Raw genomic sequence first — 19,277 nt, forward strand, 5'->3', positions numbered from 1 at the left:
TACATGGTTTGTTTGGGATTTGTTTTTCTGGTAGCTCTGCCTAGCTCCTCCTGCTCCTCTGCCTTACATTAGAAATCAGGGTGAATCCTGATTTCCAGCTCTCTCAAGAAGCATTTCCAATGCTCCTTGTTGTGAAAAAGGGGGAACAGCTGGTAAGCAAGCACGAGAGGCCTGCCTGGAAATGAGCTTCCTTGTTCAGAAACCTTCCGTGTGCTGAAACAAACCTGAGTAGATTGCATGTTGCTAATGGCACATGCCATTAGCAGTGTTGGACAGTTTCTTTGACTGTAAGTGGGATATTAGTAGAAGAGTTGATTGTGTTTCCAGTAATGAGTAAATTTTTGTAAATACAGAGAAATATTTATATAGCAGAAGCATGATGCTACTTTGTAGGTCTCATTGTCCCCAGTGCCTATCTTGATATACTGCCTCTGCTTTTAAAAATATCGTGAAGATGTTAGTAACAAGATGGAAGAATGTCTTGGCTGGACACCATTATTTCATTAAGGAAAAAGAAAAGTGTGTGTGGGAAACATGCAATCTTAGGGAAGTGTTTGCTTCCTCTGAAATACTAGATCCTCAAAACAATGTGGAAAGTTCAAAAATTTCTTTAGTTAAGAGTGTTGATGTATCTAATGGACGTGGCTTGGATTTCTGGGGTAAATAAACTGACCAGGTCGGTCTTCTGCTTTTCATAGAACATGTCATATTTGGGACGCTGGGAAAGGAGAACAGTTAGTGTGATGCGGAGCAGCTCTGTTATAGGTCATTATTCTGTGATAGGCACGTTGTGTGGCCACTGTTGTCTTTGTTTCTCATATTGTTCCTCATCAACCCACCCAGAGTTTTGCAGAAAGGATATTCATTACTGATGCTCCATTCATGTAGTTTTCATTTTGTTTTTGTTTTCATTTTTTTTCTGTCCTTTCTCTGGCTTCCATTTATTTTCTGGTTCTCATTGTCTCTGTGAGGACTGTAACAATATTGCAAATTCTCATATTTAGCAGTTATCCTAGTTTTCTTGATTCTTGCAACTGCCTTCTCACATGTGCTTCATGTTTTCTGCCTGTCAATTCATGTTGCATACAAGTCCAGTCAGCTGTAATTGCTTACAAAAATATATGTGTTAATATAAAGCTAGAGAGTGCTTGCATTGCTGGAGTTATTCTGTAGAAAGGTTTCAAAGAAGCAAAAGACAGGGTTTATTATTACAGAATTTGCTGAAATGGGTAAACCTTAAAAAAAAATAATTAAGGATCGATGAACGTGTCAAATTTTGTAAGGCACTGGAGTAATACTCTATAATAGCGGGTATTTCTGCCACAAAAGGGAAGGAGAAATGTGAATACACTTTGCCCTAGTTATCTTCACAGTTTTATCTAGTGTTTCAATGCTCTTTCCTTCCCTTCCTGAATCAAACGTCTGAAATGTGTACATTAGTTGTGTTGTTTCATGTCTTTCCAGCAAGAAACATTCTGATAACAATTTTTTTGCTAATGATTTGTTAGCAAGATTAGACATCTGTTAAATATGTTAAGAGGCCAGAGGCCAAACACATAATTTTCTTTGAAAACTGCAAAGAACACTTGCCAGTGTATATTAAAACTTCTTGTTCAACCTTCTCTCATTTTTAGAGCAACCTTCAATCATTTTAAAATATTTGATTTAGTATTACAATTCAGGGTTATATTTCTTTGCACAGTAATATATGGAGGACAAACTTGCAGAGCTCAAAGTTAGGAAAACAACCTTTTCAGTGGTAAACTGTGCAAATTGATTTTTAAAGATAAACTGAATTGCTGATGCAATCTTACTGTCTTTTACAGATGAGTCTTGCATTACATATATGTCTAAAGCATCAAAGAGGGATAGAGTTTAGATACAGTTGATCTATTGATTTCATTTTTGGATAAAGGGACAAATAATATCTGAGTCTTGAATATCAGTGTGTTGCTGTTTTTCTGTTTTCTATGGAACAGCAGAAAAAGAGCAAGAATTGGTTAAATGTAGAGAGGTAGAAGTAGGGAGATACAAAACTCTCAGAACATTATGTGGTGGCAGAGGGACAGTACCCTATATATTCACTTCCTAAATATGCACACCCACACCCATCAAAGGCATCAAAGAAAAGTATTTGGTTGGTTCCAAAATATTTTTCTTTATTTTAATTTATATTGTGAAAACAAACAAACAAACAAAGAAGGTCTGTGAGGGGTGGTTTCAAATTGACCCAGGATGAAACAAAAGGAAAACAAACAAACAAACAAACAAACAAAACACATAAGACCTTGTATTAAAGTTGCAGTAAAATGGGGGGGAAAAACAAAAAGTTATTTTAACATGTGTGTCAATGTGACATTGTCACAGTGGGTTGACAAGTGGTGTGTAGTGCAAACGAAGTTTTTTTCAATTCATTTAAATAGATAAATACCATATTGTAACCTTTCTGTCTGTTTTTTTTAGGTGTGAATATTAATAATTTATCATGTTTATGCAAGTGTCTCTGGTATTTCTTAGATGAATATACATCATTTTAATTGCTTGTCAATGTTTAGCAAATAGTACAGAAATTTTATTTTCTGATAACTAATTCACAGTTTATCCTCTATATGTTACCATGTATTTGGAAAATTTTCTGTAATTGGATGCATAAAATATGTTTCTTAGTATTTATAAACACCCCAACATAGACTTGCAGTTGTATATTGCAATCTGTTCATAGAGTTTCTCCAGAATATGTGCAATTGGCTCAAAGAGACACTAATTTCAAAACAAGCGCTGTAGTTAAATACAGGCGATAGTGTTCTATCTCCAAATACTGAAAGAAGCATTTGCTTCATGTTTGAAGTCCTCCTTTGTTTGTTGAAGAGTCATTTGTGGAATGAATGCCTTATATGACTCCTCTGAAAACTGAACTAAATCTGCACATCAAAATAAGCTTTCCGTCATTATTAATGTCATAACAGAAAGATTCTCTAGATTTTGGACCAAATTCAGAACAGATATTTGAATGGGTAAACAATATTAATTACTTTACTAGCAATTAACAATATTAATTACTTTACATTTTGTCTTTTGCATACAAAATAACCCATTAAAGGAGCCTTAGTTAAGTTACCTAGTCAAAACTTAGAAGATGAAATAACTGAGGATTCCTGTGCAAACATAAATCAGTCTCTCAGTGCATTTGCATTGTGTGATCACAGTCTTCTTTTTCATTCTGTAGAACTGGGGATCTTTTAATATATCTAGTGGGTAGTAATTGCAAATGCTCATTATTTTGTCCTGTTAACGATCAGGGAACAGTTCTAGGTCTGACTGCAAACTGGTCAAACCTTTCTCTAAAAATACATTCTTCTCTATATTTTCCCGTTTTGCTCATCAGTATGGTAAATAAAGGACTTCCAAGTCCTTTTTCTCCGTGAGAGGAAGAGCATGCTTTAATCTCTAACTTACAGAAGGGAAGGTGAGATAAGGTTGCAGAGCCTCATTTTAAAGCTGTAAGAATTCGTTTTGCTAGGAAAAGAGAGCAAAAGAGAAGTGTAATTTCCTACGTGTTCAAGAAGGACTTAACTGCCTCAAATTCCTTTGAGTTTTTTCCTCTTCTATTTTCCCTTCATGCTTCCATTTTGATTCTTCCTTGTCTTCCTCTTTGCTCCACTTCCCTCTTCACTCCTGAATGCCCATGTGGTTCCAATTAATCCCGTCTAGGTTACTTGCTTTATCCCATAGCTCTTTGGGGCTCCTTAGCCATCTCAGAATTTCTCCATTTACTGAAATATTCTTCATGCCTGTTCACCTAGTGACGTCCAGTTTTCCTTTACAGTGCTCCATCCCTGTCTTGTAGCTTCTTGCCACATCTGCTGTGTTCTGTGATATTCTACAAGGCTTTGCTGTTTCCTCTCTCCATTATTTTTTCCCTTTCTTCATTCTTCTATTTCACTTCACTGTCACTCTTTCAGTGGGACTTAGTACTCCTCTCAACAATTTATTTGTAACCTGTCCATGTCAGCAACAAGTTTGCCTTTCATCTTCATTGGTAGTCTGGACTCACTGGACTCCTAGCCACAGATTAATCTCACCCTGCCACTGGTTTCACTTCTGTGCAATAAATTAGATCACTCCATCCTTTACCTGGCTGTCCCATTTTATCAACTGTTAGTCAGTCTTGCTGAAGTTCTCTGTCTCTGATGTGGAATGTGACTGATCACCCTCACGCAGCAGGCATGTGTGGTGTGGTCTCCATCAGTGATTGAAGATAACATATGTAATGACTGAGACAACAGTGACTAACAGTTGAATTAACCAGCAAGATGCCATATGAAAGGACATCTTGGTATCAAAGCCAAGACCTTTGGCTTGGTTGGGAAGTTGGAAAGCTGAATTTTGCAGAAGTGCTAAAATTTAACTTGAGATTTCACAGATTTCTCCCACTTTAACGGAGAGAATTTTTAAGAATTTTACTAAATTGTGACTTAATAAACAAAAACTGATCTTTATACAAGAATAAGGTCTAATTTGAAAGTGATGTCTTCTTGTAAAATAACCAGGGAAATACACTTAAAAATAAACATAAATGATTCCCAACCTTGAATTCTGTTTCAGCTAACACAATGGAACACAAACCCCAGCATATCCAAGCTTTTTTCTAATCTATAAACTATTAATTTTGGCACAGTTGAAATCTAGCAAAACTAAATTATAGAATCATAAAATCATTAGGGTCAGAAAAGACTTCCAAGATCATCTGGTCCAAACCCTGCTACCAATGTCACCCACCCGATGTCAAACCATGTCCCTAAACACCATGTCTAACCTCTTCCTATACTTCTTTTAAGTCCTCTCCAAAGTATGTATATCACATTTTTTGTTTGTTTGTTTAAACAATAAGCCTGCTTAGATGGGTGACAAGAACTGTCTTAAAATGTATATTTATCTTAACCAGGCCTAACTACCTTTATTTAGTGGTAGTAGGAGTATTCCGGTAGCTCTGATGCTATTCTGTATACTTGAATGTATGCAAAATTTGTATTTTTCTTTCAAGCACTTATTGTGAAAGCCTATTCTGACCATATAAAGCCTATATGACTTTTTAAAAAGGCTGTAGAAATTAATAACTTCTGTACCTGTTAATGCTAAAGTTGCAGGGTTTTCTGTTTACATTTAGGAATAGCAGCAAAGTACACAAAATGCTATAAAGAAATGTTTGCCCAGTCTTGAAATAAGCAGGGTTTTTGATGTTTTGTTTGTTTGACAAACAGGTACATACAAAGTTCCACTGCAGGCAAGCCCATGCTCCAGGCACTGACACTTCTTGCTTGGCATTTTCCTATGATGGTACTGCCCTTGCCAGTCGGGGAGGTAAGTGACTCAAAGAACCCTTTGATGTGTTTAATGTAAGACAGTCTTAATGTGGTTCGGTAAAAAACACCAAACATTTAAATCATACCATTTCTAAATGTAATTTATTTATGATTGAGGTAAGATAGTAAAATCAGATATAAACCTGAAGTGTTTCACAGTCTACATCTTTTGTTTTGATACACCATGACATAATGTGTTCCTGAAAGTGCATTTCACAGCAGTTAAAGAATTTTTTAAGAGAACTTTGTTGTTTATGTCATATATTTCCTGATCTGTCTTGTTGCCTAGCATTGACAATTCACCAGAAGTGAAGTTATTAGCTTAATTAAGAATTAAGACAAATTTCATTATATAGTTCTTTCTGGTAAGGTTACTGCCTCTCAGTAAGAGTGTATCTGTTGTAGAGTTATTAATTTCTCAAGCAGCTTTCTAATGCAGTGTACTTGCTCTAATTGAAATTTTTATGTAGTTAAAATTATAAGTATCAAGCGTTGATGAGTGGAGATAAAAGGCCAATTTGTACTTGAATGGAAAGAAGCCAAAAAAAGTTTTTTAAACTTCAGGTAAAACTTTTTTTTATAAAAGTCTCTTAATAGAACAGAACAAGCCTTGAGAAGGCAAAGACATTTATGAAGACTCATTCACTCCATTATTAGATGTATTAGTTGGGATGGTGTCTGTTTAAGATAGCTTTTCAGGTAGGGATTTGTGTACGCAGCATTTTGCAGGCAGGTGCAAGCATACAGTCCGAGCTGACTGGATGGAAACCAGCTGCAACCAGGAGCTATGTGTAAGCATTAGCATGGCCTCAAGGCCAAATAAACAGGCCTAGGGAGAGGCAGCGTATGTTAATGTAGCCTCAGTATTGTGCCTAACATATGTACATAACATCTGGTCAGTTTGGTATGTAGACAGAATGAGATTTTTTTATACAAAATGCCATGAGACAGGTATTCACAGATTGTAAACTCTCTGAAAGAGGAGCTGGGATTTCAAGCTGAGGGGAGTAGCTTGCAATTGCTTTGTGTCTTTCCCCTTGCCCTGTCCCTGATGAGCAGAGTGGCACTGGTGGCTTTTACAAGAACATGCAGCTGCTGTTGGATGTTACTTACCTCATTTCTTTGTATGTTTCTATAATTCCAAACATTTATGTTCCCCATATCCCATTTTGCAGAGTGAAATGATGGTAGGCTTGTCCTTAAGAGCCCTAGGCTTACTAGGACATGTTAGTGGTGCTTAGATTGTTTTCTGATTGCTGTTCAGGCTCCTGCTACTCCATAAGTGGTTGAGGCAAAATGTCTCAACCCTGCTGGTCCTTACTGAACTGAATACTTGCTATGTGAGAACCTTCTCCTTCTTGGAAAGTAGGTGAACCATCTGTCTAAATATTCCGAGCTACGTAAAATGCTGCTTCTGCCTGTCAGTGGTGTTGCCACCACAAAATCCACACAAGCGTACTTGAAATGACTTTAAAAAACACTGGTGTGCCTTTTAAATATCCACAGCAAACAAGAATAATATTAAAGTGAGGAATATTCAGTAGAGTTGTTCTGAAACCTCAGTTTATGAAAATTCTCTTATATTTTGTTTTTATGAATGGAGATAACAGAAATGACCTTTGCATATTTTAATTGCTTGTGGCAGTTGCTTGCCTGCTCTTCATCTGTCTCCAGATTTTGTGTTATATTAAACCAACTTCAACTTACTTATGCTCTTTCTACCTCACTCTGGTATAAGCTGTATAAGAACTTGATAGTTTGCAGAATATAAGACTGTACAGACATTTGGCCCCTTAATGTGGTTACAAGGGCTACAGTTGTCTCATGGCTTTTTTGTTTGTTTGGTTTTGTTTTATTTTAATTTCTGTATGCTGTGCTGAAGAATAAGGATTCATACCTTATTTTTACTTGTTTGGTTAGTACTCTAATGTGAGTATTGCTTTGGATCTGTACCAGTAAAAGCAGATGTAGATCCAGCATTCATAGATTAACACACCTGCCAAGTGCTGAGGATCAAAGAGAGGATAGCCGTTTGGGGAATGGGGACTTTCATTGAAAGCCTGATGGACTCTCCTGCATCTGATGTAGATTCAGTGTCAGATATGAGAGAGATGAGGCAGGGCTCAGCTGCATGCACAAGGGAAAATGAAAAGTTAAGGAGATGCTTATGAGAGTTCCCAGTCTTATTTTTGTTGGGTATTAGGTAGTAACTTGACAGAAACTTAAGAAAGTGATGTTCTGACACACTTGTAACCGTGGAAGTATTTTTTTCTATATACAGTAAAGGTATGGGAATGTTTCCTTTGTTCAGCCATACGATTTGGGGTCCTATTGTAAAAGTAATTTTTAACTCCTGGTCTGTAAAGAATCCACTTTTAGAATAATAAGAAACAATGATTTCATTAATTCCATGAACCTCATGATAGTTATTTGTCTGTTGGTTTGTCAGTAAACTTACGTGGAAAAATCAGTTTATATAAGAGATCCAGGTTGGTGTGGCTCGGGTGATGGTGAGAGCTATTCCAAGCATAAGTGCAGGATTCCTTCTCCCAAATCCTTTGGCTCAGAGTGAGTGTGATACTGACCTGTGGTGCCTTGGAGGGCTGTTCTTGAACCGTTGCAGCTCCTTGTGCTGAACCACAGCAGAATGCAGAAGTGCATACCTTGCTCTGTAAGGTGCCTCATGATGCCTGTAGTATCAGCCTTCATAGAAAGGTTCTGAGTTTATAATCATGATATATTCTGATACTTCCTCACAGTAAGTCGTGTTGTACTATGTCTTTCCTTTGCTCTATTTTGCTTTTAAAAATCTCATTTCCTTTGTTTCGTTGCTTTCCCCAGTGATCTTTGTCCTTGAGCTTTGCTTTCAACACAGGACTCCCTCTTAAAATAGGAGCTTCTTGAAGGGTATTGCTGACTTTAGAATTTTTGAACCTCTGACAGTGCTTTACTTTGGCAGTGTTTTTACTTCTTTGGGGTGCATTTGCATCCATTTAATTGTCTTCCTGGTCAGTATCTTCTGAGAAAAACTTAAAAAATAAAGATCTTTGTAGTCTCAGTGCACTGACCTTACTTTGACTAAAAGCCAAGTGCAAAATGCCTATCCTGGCTCACCAGAGATTCTTTCTAGGACCTAATTGTTTCCTCGTGATAAATCCATTCCTTGATACCATGGACGTAATGGTGTCTAGCCTGTTTATATCAGACTAGATTGGTATCCTTCTAATTAAAATGACAAGGAATAGAGTTTGAAATGCTATTAAAAATGCTATAACATTTTTAAAGATTGTGCCAAGTCTGCCATCAAGAAAAATACTGAATGACCTAAGAGTGGGTTATTTTGAATACTTTATACTAACTCCACACCTCTAAACTTTATGTATTTTTGTTTAAGGGTAATTACTTTGACCACATGTGAAGTAGCTAAAAATAGGTCAGTACTGCTACAGCTCTCATAAAGAAACTCATTAAGCATTGATGGAAGGTTGCTAATAGAAAAAAATGGTATTGTGGCATATTGATATTGTCTGCTTTCTTAGTAGCAGTGGTTTCAACTCAAAGCAAATTAATTTCAGGCAGAAATACCATTTTTACTGCACAGTAAATTTGAATTTAAAGATGAACTTTGGAAATCTTATATTATTAAAGATGGTAAGGGTTTCGCAGCATTGGCCAAGTTATTCTATGAGTATTCCTCCCTTTCCAAGTACTTAATCAACTATTTCTGCACCATTTAAGACGATGCTGATTTGGAATTATCCAAAACTCCTTGAGTCCTTCTGGAGTCTTGTGAATTTTTAAACCAGCAGAATACACTTTCTTCTTAGAAGGAGAGCTGTATCTAAATGTTTCACTGCATCTCTCCTGCTAAAGCCTGGCAGGGCTACAGCTTGAAGATCATGTCAAGGCTCATTCCACTGGGAACAGAACAGCCTTGGCTGCTAGCCTTAGATCTGTCCCTGTGCAAGAGATTTGCAGAGCAGCCAAATGGTATCATTTGCATACATTTATAAAGTGCTGGTGCTCTAGATATAACATCTAGACAATAAGTGTATTTTTTTTTTTTCTTCAGGGTAGGAGGGGAAAAAGGAGGGCTCACATTACAAGACCAAATGCTTTGAAGTGCTTGGGATGGTGTCTACTATGAAACAATAAGAAAATAGATATTCCCAAAATAGGGAGGCAACATTTTTCATTCTTGTCATTTTTTAGTTTTGCAATGAAAAGAAATATATTGTGTCCTGGGCATCATTTATTTAAGTTGTCCACTTCTTAGAAATATTTTGTAGTTAGGCATTATCCTGGTCTTTAATATAAACATACATGATACATGAGGCCACACATTACTGCTTTCCCTATGAAAGGTACTGCTGTCCTTGATTTCTTTTGTTATGGCATGATACATTTGTGTATTTATTTATTTTATTTATTTTATCTATTTTTGCGTTTTATTTCCAAGCTTTGCTTTGAGCTCTTAATCTCAAAGGTTGTGAACACACAGAGTACTAGACGATTTAAAAATAAAAAATATTTCCTTGCAAGGTTTGAGTGTTGCAAGGAAGCAGGTCCATGGATTGCTAATCACTTTCCTGCTCACCAGTTAGGTCAGGAATATTTTGTAACTTTTTTTCTGAAATTAATCTCTGGATGTTTTCAAGGAGAATTGTTTGAAAGTCCTTCTTTTTGCCCTTGAAATCACTGAGGCACTGATGTAGAATACAAAAAGATGTCTAGGTGTCTGCAAGAGGTGCCTCAGGGCTCAAATTCTCATGCAGAAAATATGTATCCCAGGGGGAAGGTTAGCAGAGATGTAGATCTCTCTGAGAATAACTAACTAAACTTTTTTTTCCACCCCACCCCCCCCTTTTTTTCCTTTTTCTTTCTTTTTTTTTTTTTTTTTTTTTTTTTTTTCTTCCTGGTACTCACTGTGTTAATATGTCATAACTTTTGGAAAAGGAATAAACAGCCTGACTTTTACTGGCCTACGGAGTCACACCATGTTTATCAAACACAGATGAGAATAGCTATAAATGTCTTGCTGTAACCTCAACTTTGGCTTTTATGGCCAAAGGTGTTGTGGAAGGGTGTGAAAAGGTTTCATTACAGCAAGCATGGATTCATTTGCTTCCCTTCTACCCGTTACCCGAGGACTTCTGGCTGATTCCGGGGCCCATTCTTCATACTGAAGTTGCAGTTTGTTTCTGTTTGCATGCCAAAGAAGCAGGAAGGCTTCTTGTGCCTTCTGTCCTTCCTTATCATTTTTCCAGTGCAGGTAGAAACCAGACACATAAAGCTTGTTTAGCTTTTGATCTAGTACACCTGTGATAACATTACATATATATATATATATATATATATATATATATATATATATATATATATATGTATGTATATGTATATGTATATATATTATATATATGTATATGTATATATGTATTCAGCAAAGTTAAATTTCCTTCTAATAATAAAGCACCAAAACACACAAACAGCATTAAATGGTGTTTGGGGAATCTGATTCCACTGTGGGTAATGGTTCTTAGCAGACGGGATTGGTGCAATAGGGCTGAATCATTGAGCAGAAGTTTCTGATCTACTGGAGTGCAGCAGGTGGAATTTTTCATCCTTGCATTTTCATAGTCATTTGAGCACAAAAAGCTTCCAAACCATCCCCATTTTGAATTTTTCTACATCATTCTGTTCCTTTTCCTGTATCTGAGTTAGAAGATGAAATTTTCTGCAGATGTCTAAATTCTTGGCTTAAATTCTTTCTTGCTAACCTTTGTTCCTTTTGTTACATAGGGGATGATACTTTAAAGATGTGGGATATAAGGCAATTTAAAAAGCCTCTTCATTCAGCTGAAAGACTGTCCAGCTTCTTTCCAATGTAAGTACTGTTAAGTTATTCCAGCTAGAATAAACAGTGGTCGTTGTGCTGAGCAGGAGGGAGTATACTGGAGATGTTTCTCAATAGGTACAGAATAGTACACAAAGAACTACACATAGGAGACTGTGCAATAAGGTTCTTGGCTATTTTACAGCTTAACATTGCTTTAAAATATCTCCTATTTCATGTGATAATTCTTATCTATCTTTGCTTATTTTATGCCATATTTTAGTCTCATATATCTTATGCCTAATTAGATTAGAAACTTTTAGGAGGAGGCCAGTTCATTGCCTTATGTTTATGTAATGAGATATATCAAGTAAGCCTCATTCCTATTTGGTCTATGATTAATTAAAAGAAAAATCTGGATTGAAAAGTAGACATAACATAAAGGTGTATTGTCTAAATTCAAGTTATGATGTTAGAATTGCTGATTACTGTTATTTGGTACTAAAGTATGGTATAGTACCGTATATTGTTAAGTATTGTGATTATATTTTTATAGGTATTATCTATACTTCTGTACCTGTAGCACAGTCCTCTCTAGAACTCTAGAGACACTCTAAAGACAATATACAATTTCAAAATAAGATCTTAGAAAGAAAGGTTAGGGACAGATCAAATTTGAAGTCACAAGCACTCACTCTGTTTTGTAGCATATAGGAAGAGTAAACACACAAACATTTTTGGCAACTATATAAACACAACTGCCGTGCAGCACTATCATCAGCAAAAACAGATTTCAAGATCGATTTATTTCTTATGAATGATTGTAACCAGATTTAAAATGATTATTTTTTGTTTCCTATGTGAAAAGTTCACATGAATTTGGAGAGGAAGAGAAATTTTGTTGGGAGGAGGATTTTTATATTTTTATTGTTTTTGCCAGTTTTTTGTATTCTGTGCACAGCTGTAATTGTAAATGTGAACTGTCTGATAACTGTAGTAATAGATGACAGCAGATAAAAGTTGTTTTTAAACTTTGTGTTGAAAGGATTAACAACTAGAAAAGATTATTTGTAAGGATTGTAATCTATAAATTAAATATACATTAATTACTGGTTTGCCCAATATAATGTTTTTGTTTGTTTGTTTGTTTGTTTTGTTTTGTTTTGTTTTGTTTTTTTCCAACAGGACTGATTGCTGTTTTAGCCCAGATGATAAAATACTTGTCACAGGTACCTCTGTTAAGAAAGGTGGTGGCAGTGGGAAGCTGTTCTTCTTTGATCGGGAAACATTTCAGAAGTTGTACGAGATAGAAGTTACAGATGCGGTATTTATTTTAGTTTTCTTCTATCCACTATTCCAAATATGAATGAAATCATATTCATATGCTTTTTTTTTTTTTTTTTTTTACCTTAGACACAGTGACTTTCTACTACTATTCTAATTATTTTTTTCCTCCATTTTTAAGAGAAGTATGACTACAGGTAGAGTGCTATTTTTGCACTTAAATAATTAAATAGAAACTTAACACATGGTCTTTAAACACTAAGAGACCTCTGGTTTGGTGTTACTAGTGTATTGCTAAATGATTGTGTTGCACCATTCCGGAGCTGGGAAGTGAGGCACAAATCTTAAAATTCTGACATATACATTTATGCTGTTCATTCCCCCAGTTCTCATGATGAAGTACAATTTTGTGATGACAAGCAATGCTGTTTGTCCCCGAAACTAAACTTATGGCTGCTATGGTATGCATTTCAGTAAGCAGAAGTATTTCCTTGTACAGAAGGAAAAAGTTTAATGTCATAGTTGAAAAAGTTCCTTCCTTGCAGTGTAAATAAATAAACGTACAGATTATAACATTCAGTAGTGGTAGACACTCAAGCAGCATTGCAGTTGCTTAACTATGAGACATTCCCATTAGTTATTAGAGTCTGGCAACTAGTCAAATCTTTATCATGTTGTAGTGTTGCAGTATATTGTTCTATCCTGCACTTTTCTTAACTCAGTAGTCCTTCTTAGCACAGCACACCAAAGATCCTTGTGCTTTGAACTCATTTAGACAGAATTTACATTTATATATACTTTTCTTATCAAGTCTAATTTTCTCTTCTAAATTTGCTCCTAAAGTAAATTCTACTTATGGATGAATTTTTTATATCCATCATTTCTGCGATAGCAGTCTTGCAAATCAAACAATGAAGAACTCATGGTAAAGCAGAAAGCATGTGGTTTTCTGGAGAAGGCATATTTCTATTTTAAACAGATATATTCTATATGTAGGTTTCATACTACACTGCAATTTTTATTCAGTACTAGAGAATTTCTCCAAAGATAACATAAACTGGATTTTAAATTTTCCTCCTGTGGAACATACCAGTCCTCAACTTGTACACGTTTCTGATGGAAGATTCTGATTTGTTTTGATTGTGTATTTGTTTTGATTGATTGTTTCAGCTGTGGGTTTTGATTTTGTTGTTGTTTGTTTGTTTGTTTGTTTTCTGATACAAGTATCATAAGCAAGTGTTTATAACTGTTTTCTGGGGGAAGAAATAAGTGAATGAGTCGGTATTCCCACTGAAACTCCTTGACAGATCAAAGAAAACAAACTACACAAGATAAAGTGAGGGAGGCAGATTTTTGTGGCAGCTCTTCTATTCTAGTGCAGTGCACAAGAAACAAAATAACCTAAGGAGCTCCATTCCCAATGAATATGGAGGCCTTATAGCTAAGCACTATGATAGTGTCTTCATTTGGTGGTGGTGAAGTTGGTAATAGTGTACAGAAAGGTTACATCAAGGTTTAAGATTTGCTTTGGAATAGAAGGTCTGTTAACTTGCTGGGGTGGATAATGCATTGGGAGAGTCCAGAAGATACTGCTACTGTTTTTTCTGAGAAGTGTGAGATAAAGTTCTCTTGCTTCAAAATGTGGAAGAGACACAGAGCTGAGAACCAGCAGTAGAAAATTGTTGGAAAAGCAAAATTATGGGCCCATGAGTAACTTCATCAGGGGCCACTTGCGTAGTAAAAATTTAAGTGTGTATAGAAATCTCAGCAGGTTCATAATTGTACTGTAAATTTATATATATTTATATATATATAAAATATATATGATATATAATATATGATATAATATATATACTGTATACTATAATATATTATTATATATTATATGAATAATATATATAAATAATATATAGGTGTTTGATAATAATATAGTACCTTTTAAGACTGTATTAAATTATTTTTGCCTATGGAGTTTTAGTGCTGCTGTTTTTCTTCATTTGTAGTTATAAGATTTAAGACTGACATTTTCCTGCTTTGAATATAATAGTTCAAATGAAAATAATGGAAATAGATGAAGAATTGATACCTATAAATGCTGATGTTACAGCATAGTTTTCAGTGAGCTCACATTAATAATACCTGCCTAAATCAATAATCACTGCCTAGCTTCTAACTTCAACACATCTAAGAAAAACACAGTTAAATAAATCAACCTAAATCTAAAAGAAGAAAAATTACTATAAGTGGTGTTTTAAAATCAAATGGTTCTTCAAGATCTTTCTATTGTTTGTATCTCTGACTTTTTCTTTAGTTTTCTTTTTGTTTCAAATGGCAGTGTTAGATGAATTGTAAATGAAAAAAACATACTAAAAACAAATGATGTTTAAAGAGGTAGGCTTTTTTGTTTTATAAGCCATATGTGCTACTTGTTGGAAAGATTGTTAGCCTATGAACCGATAGATCTTGTGTCTAGTTCATCAAAGCACTTTTTTCAGCAGTGCAGTAATTGATTTCTGTTTACCTCCTTCTTGGTTTCCATTTTTTCCTTATACTCCTTCAAAGGTACAGATAGAACAGTTAGTAAAATTAGAGATAAATACATACTGTTGTCTAAGACTTCATCTTCTGTAAGTAAACAAAAGTCCTACACCTTTATCTTTTGTGTGTTATCTAGTGCTTAAATATGTAATTGCAATGTTGTTTTTTTAGATATTATGTATAATATGATAGTAAAAGTGTAGCAAAAGAGTACAAGTACACTAGTATATCTCTCTACAAAGAGCTAGGGCTGCTCTTGTTCCTCATAAAAATAATTTTCATTGATTTCACATGGAATTAGTCCAAATGGCTGAAGAAAAAGGACATCATTAGTCATTTTTTTTAGTATGAAATTAAAATAATAGGACTTCTTGTGAGCAATTTTATACCAGCTTAGTGACAGAACATACATAATCAGAATAACAAAAAGTGTACTGTGAAGAGAAAACAAACTATCAACATTTAGCTTTTTTTGTTTTGTTTTGTTTCACAATTTTTTTTTTTTTTTAAAGGAATTTTTAGTAAGCTTAGAAAATTGAAAAATAGCGAACAGAAGTAAATAGCCAGTTCAATTGGCCTGTGAATGAACCTGGGGAGTAATGGGTGAATATTTAATGGGCAAGTTTGACCAAAGCTGTGTCTGACATTCCTTTCCATCATGCTTCACAAATCTTTTTTCACCTTTTCTTTCAAGTTTTCATGGGAAAACCCATTACTGCGTCAGAGCTGCTGGAGTGAAACCTTGTGATTTTACTAATAGACTAACTGCCTGATTAGTCTCTGCTGTTGTGGCTGGATATAGAATATTAATTTGTTTTCCATTTCATGTTAGGGTTGGGGAATTTTTTTGGTCACAGTCTGCGACTAGTCGTTTTTGTCACGCTCTTCAATGGCATCCCACCAGTAGCCCATATAGGCACTGAGACTTCTCCAGAACTTAAGCATCTCAGATAAATAGCAATAATTTTTGAAGAAAAGCTGAAAACTGGTTGTTACATGTCGAAAATTTAGGTTGGATCTTAGGAAGAACTTCTTTACCGAAAGGGTTGTTAGACATTGGAACAGGCTGCCTAGGGAAGTGGTGGAGTCACCATCCCTGGAAGCCTTTAAAAGACGTTTAGATGTAGAGCTTAGGGATATGGTTTAGTGGGGACTGTTAGCGTTAGGTCAGAGGTTGGACTCGATGATCTTGAGGTCTCTTCCAACCTAGAAATTCTGTGATTCTGTGAAAATGGTGCAGACCGTGGCTTCTTTCTGGCTAGTAGTAGTGTGCCTGCGGAACAGGTGAGGAGAGCACAATGGGCAGAAGAGAGCAGAAGTGTTGCTTTTCCAACTATCTTCTTCTGACTCCTGTGATCTGTGACTTGGAGATATCTTGATGCAGACATAGGTATTTTAAAATTAAGAGCACTCAGTGGATTTTTCTTCCATGAGTTTATCAGGGAATGAAGCAACCATGTTGCAGGACGATGGCAGGGTCGTTTACTTGCTGCAGATTAAATCAAAACTGTGGGGTCAGAACTGCCTTTCCCACTCTTACAAGTTTCCTGATGTTTTCTGTCGAGTGCTTCAGCCTTACTCTGGTATGTTTACAAGAGTGATTGGGTATAATAAAACTTTGTATTGTAAACATGGTTGTATATGCTGAAATACATAGAATTCTTCTCTTAACAAAAATGAAGCTTTGAAAAACAGGTCTTCATCCTGCTATGCACATGCATCTTTTTGGTATTTTTAATGTCACTGTTTCTGATATTTTGTCATAATAGTCTTGGGTCTTTTGCCCTCACCTCAAATATCTGAAATATACCTGAAAGGATGGTGTGGGGAGCTGGGGGTCGGCCTCTTCTCACAGGTAACTAGTGATAGCATGCGGGAATGGCCTCAAGCTGTGACAGGAGAGGTTCAGGTTGGAAATGAGGAGACATTTCCTCTCAGAAAGAGCAGTCAGGCACTGGGACGGGTTGCCCAGGGAGGTGGTGGTGTCACCATCCCTGGGGGCGTTTAAGGAAAGGTTGGACATGGTGCTTAGGGATGTGGTTTAGTGGGTGACAGTGGTATTAGGGGGATGGTTAGCCCAGATGATCCTGGAGTTTTTTTCATACCTTAATGATTCTATAAGGTTTCATATTTCAGGATGTATGTAATGGACTCTCTTTTTGTAATGGAAGGAAGGTTTCATCATTAGGCACCAGTCAAGGAGGATTTAATCGTAATTCTTGGGTTGATTATGCAACTATGAGATCTTCATGGGAACCAGTTATAAATACCTAGTGTATGGGAAATAGAGTTGGGTACACAACATTTTCTACAATGTTAAATTAATTTTAAATAGCTGTGAACAGCCACTTGAATCACTCTCACATGTCTGTCATTCATTTGTTTGTCTGGTTCAAGCATATCAACCAGTAGCTATCCTTATTAGAAGCAAGATTGATTTTGGCAGCAGTAGAGCAGTCATTTTCCCCATATGGAAAGGAGATAAAGTACACCCCGTTACTGCCAGGCAAGAGTGGGCACTAAAAAAGTATGTTGTACAGTTACAGAAATTGCTATTTTTAAATCAAAATGTGAGTTCTAATTTAAAAAAAAAAAAAATGAGGTTATGTATATTAAAATATAAGATGTGCAAATTTTTTAAAATTCCCACAGATTTTTATAGATAAGCAACAATCCAAAACCATGTATTTATGGTTGTTTTGAAAAAACAATTTATATTAGGAGATTTCTTCAATGTTTTCTTAGTTTTTCAAATATAAGCAAAAGTTAAAATATTAAGTACTTCTGAAAATCTCTCTAAGGGACATTTCAGGAAGGTCTTTTGAGATGAACTATAAATAAATCTTAATTTTAGCTTAAAGAATGAAAAGGAAAGAAGGAATAAGGAGTATGAAACTTCCAGTACCCTTCAGGCACAGTTGATATAGGATTGCAGTATTTCTTTACTTGACCTCAAATGATATCATTTACTATTTATAAGGTGCAGTAATATGGTAAAGGACTTTTCCACTGTGGTCTGTTTCATGAAGATTTAACGGTCTTGAATATAAGAAAAACGATTTATATTAACTTCTGAAAGAGATCATCATGCAACTTCATTTTGTTTGTTCAAGCCACTTATTTTATTTGAAAGGAAAATCCATATTTTCACAATAGTGTTAAATTTTTGTGCTAACTAGAGCAAACAACAGTTACTGTAGAATGTGAACCATGGAAATGTTTTCTTTTCTAGTGAGGTAACTTGTCAATTTTCATTCTCTGCTTTCATATATGTAAAGTCAATGTAGTCCTTCCATTCTTATATCCTGCAGCAGCACTTAATTTGTTCTGGGAGAGCTGTCACTAGAGGTTTGAGCTGTGTGAGAAAGATAAACTGTGCAGCTTTCCTCACTGTAACAGGGAGGTTGTATGTGAGGGTTGTCTGCCTCTGCAATATACTGTGCTGAAAATGTGGCTGTAATTCTCACAGAGCAGGTGCTTGAAAATATTCTGCCTTGCAATTACAAAAAACTGTTTGCCACCTTCATTTTAAGTCCTTTTCTGTTCATCAAAACAAAACAACAACAACAAAAAAACATTCAGTAGCTCATTTCACTTCTAAGCATGTTTTATAGCTGTAGCATGAAAGGTCCATGATGCAGCATTGCTATCCATATGTTTTACATTGGGATCCTGTTTTAAATTATTGGCCTCTGAAAATGTTTTTAAGTTATTTCTGGTTTCTACATAGAAAATTGTAAATTTTATCCATTTCTGATCCCTTTCCTATTGAATGTTTCCACACATTTTTTAAGTCATGTTTCACAAGGGAAAAACATGAGTGTTGTTTCCTCTACTACTGTATTCTCATGAGTATTTTAAACCTAATGATAGCAGGTCACTACATTCTAGATATTCCCTAACCTCCCACCTTATTTATTATACTTGGCTCTTTTTCTTGGATAAGCACCAGGGGAGTCTCAAATCTGAAGATTTTTGCAATTGGGGTTTAAAGTATATTTTTAAATATAATATTAGAATGTTTTTATTGTAAGCAGCCTTTTTTTTGGATCAGAATAAGCGTAGTATCAACATGTGGGTGTTAACCATCTTTTTGCCCAAAAGAAGAAAGGCAGAAGTAAATTGATAGCATTTGTTGTTCAGCTTTGCAGACATTTGGAAATCGCTTAGTTCTAAAACTGTTATTTAATCTTTTTTTTTTAAATTAAAAATACAGCAGTTTTGTAAGAATTATTCACTCTACATTTTTTCCTTTTGTG

At 35.4% G+C, this 19,277-nt stretch overlaps 1 protein-coding gene across 1 annotated transcript in view; it reads left to right on the forward strand.

Annotated features, from left to right (window-relative positions):
• The window catches only part of WDR70 (WD repeat domain 70), a 139,227-nt gene that overhangs the window by 96,698 nt on the left and 23,252 nt on the right, over positions 1 to 19,277 (forward strand). The window contains exons 11-13 of the mRNA XM_032206395.1: positions 5,262 to 5,361; positions 11,163 to 11,247; positions 12,382 to 12,520. Of these exons, the coding sequence (XP_032062286.1) occupies positions 5,262 to 5,361; positions 11,163 to 11,247; positions 12,382 to 12,520 (324 nt within the window). The remainder of the gene's footprint in view (positions 1 to 5,261; positions 5,362 to 11,162; positions 11,248 to 12,381; positions 12,521 to 19,277) is intronic.

This window comes from Aythya fuligula, chromosome Z, assembly GCF_009819795.1.
Source record: "Aythya fuligula isolate bAytFul2 chromosome Z, bAytFul2.pri, whole genome shotgun sequence".
NCBI lineage: Eukaryota > Metazoa > Chordata > Aves > Anseriformes > Anatidae > Aythya > Aythya fuligula.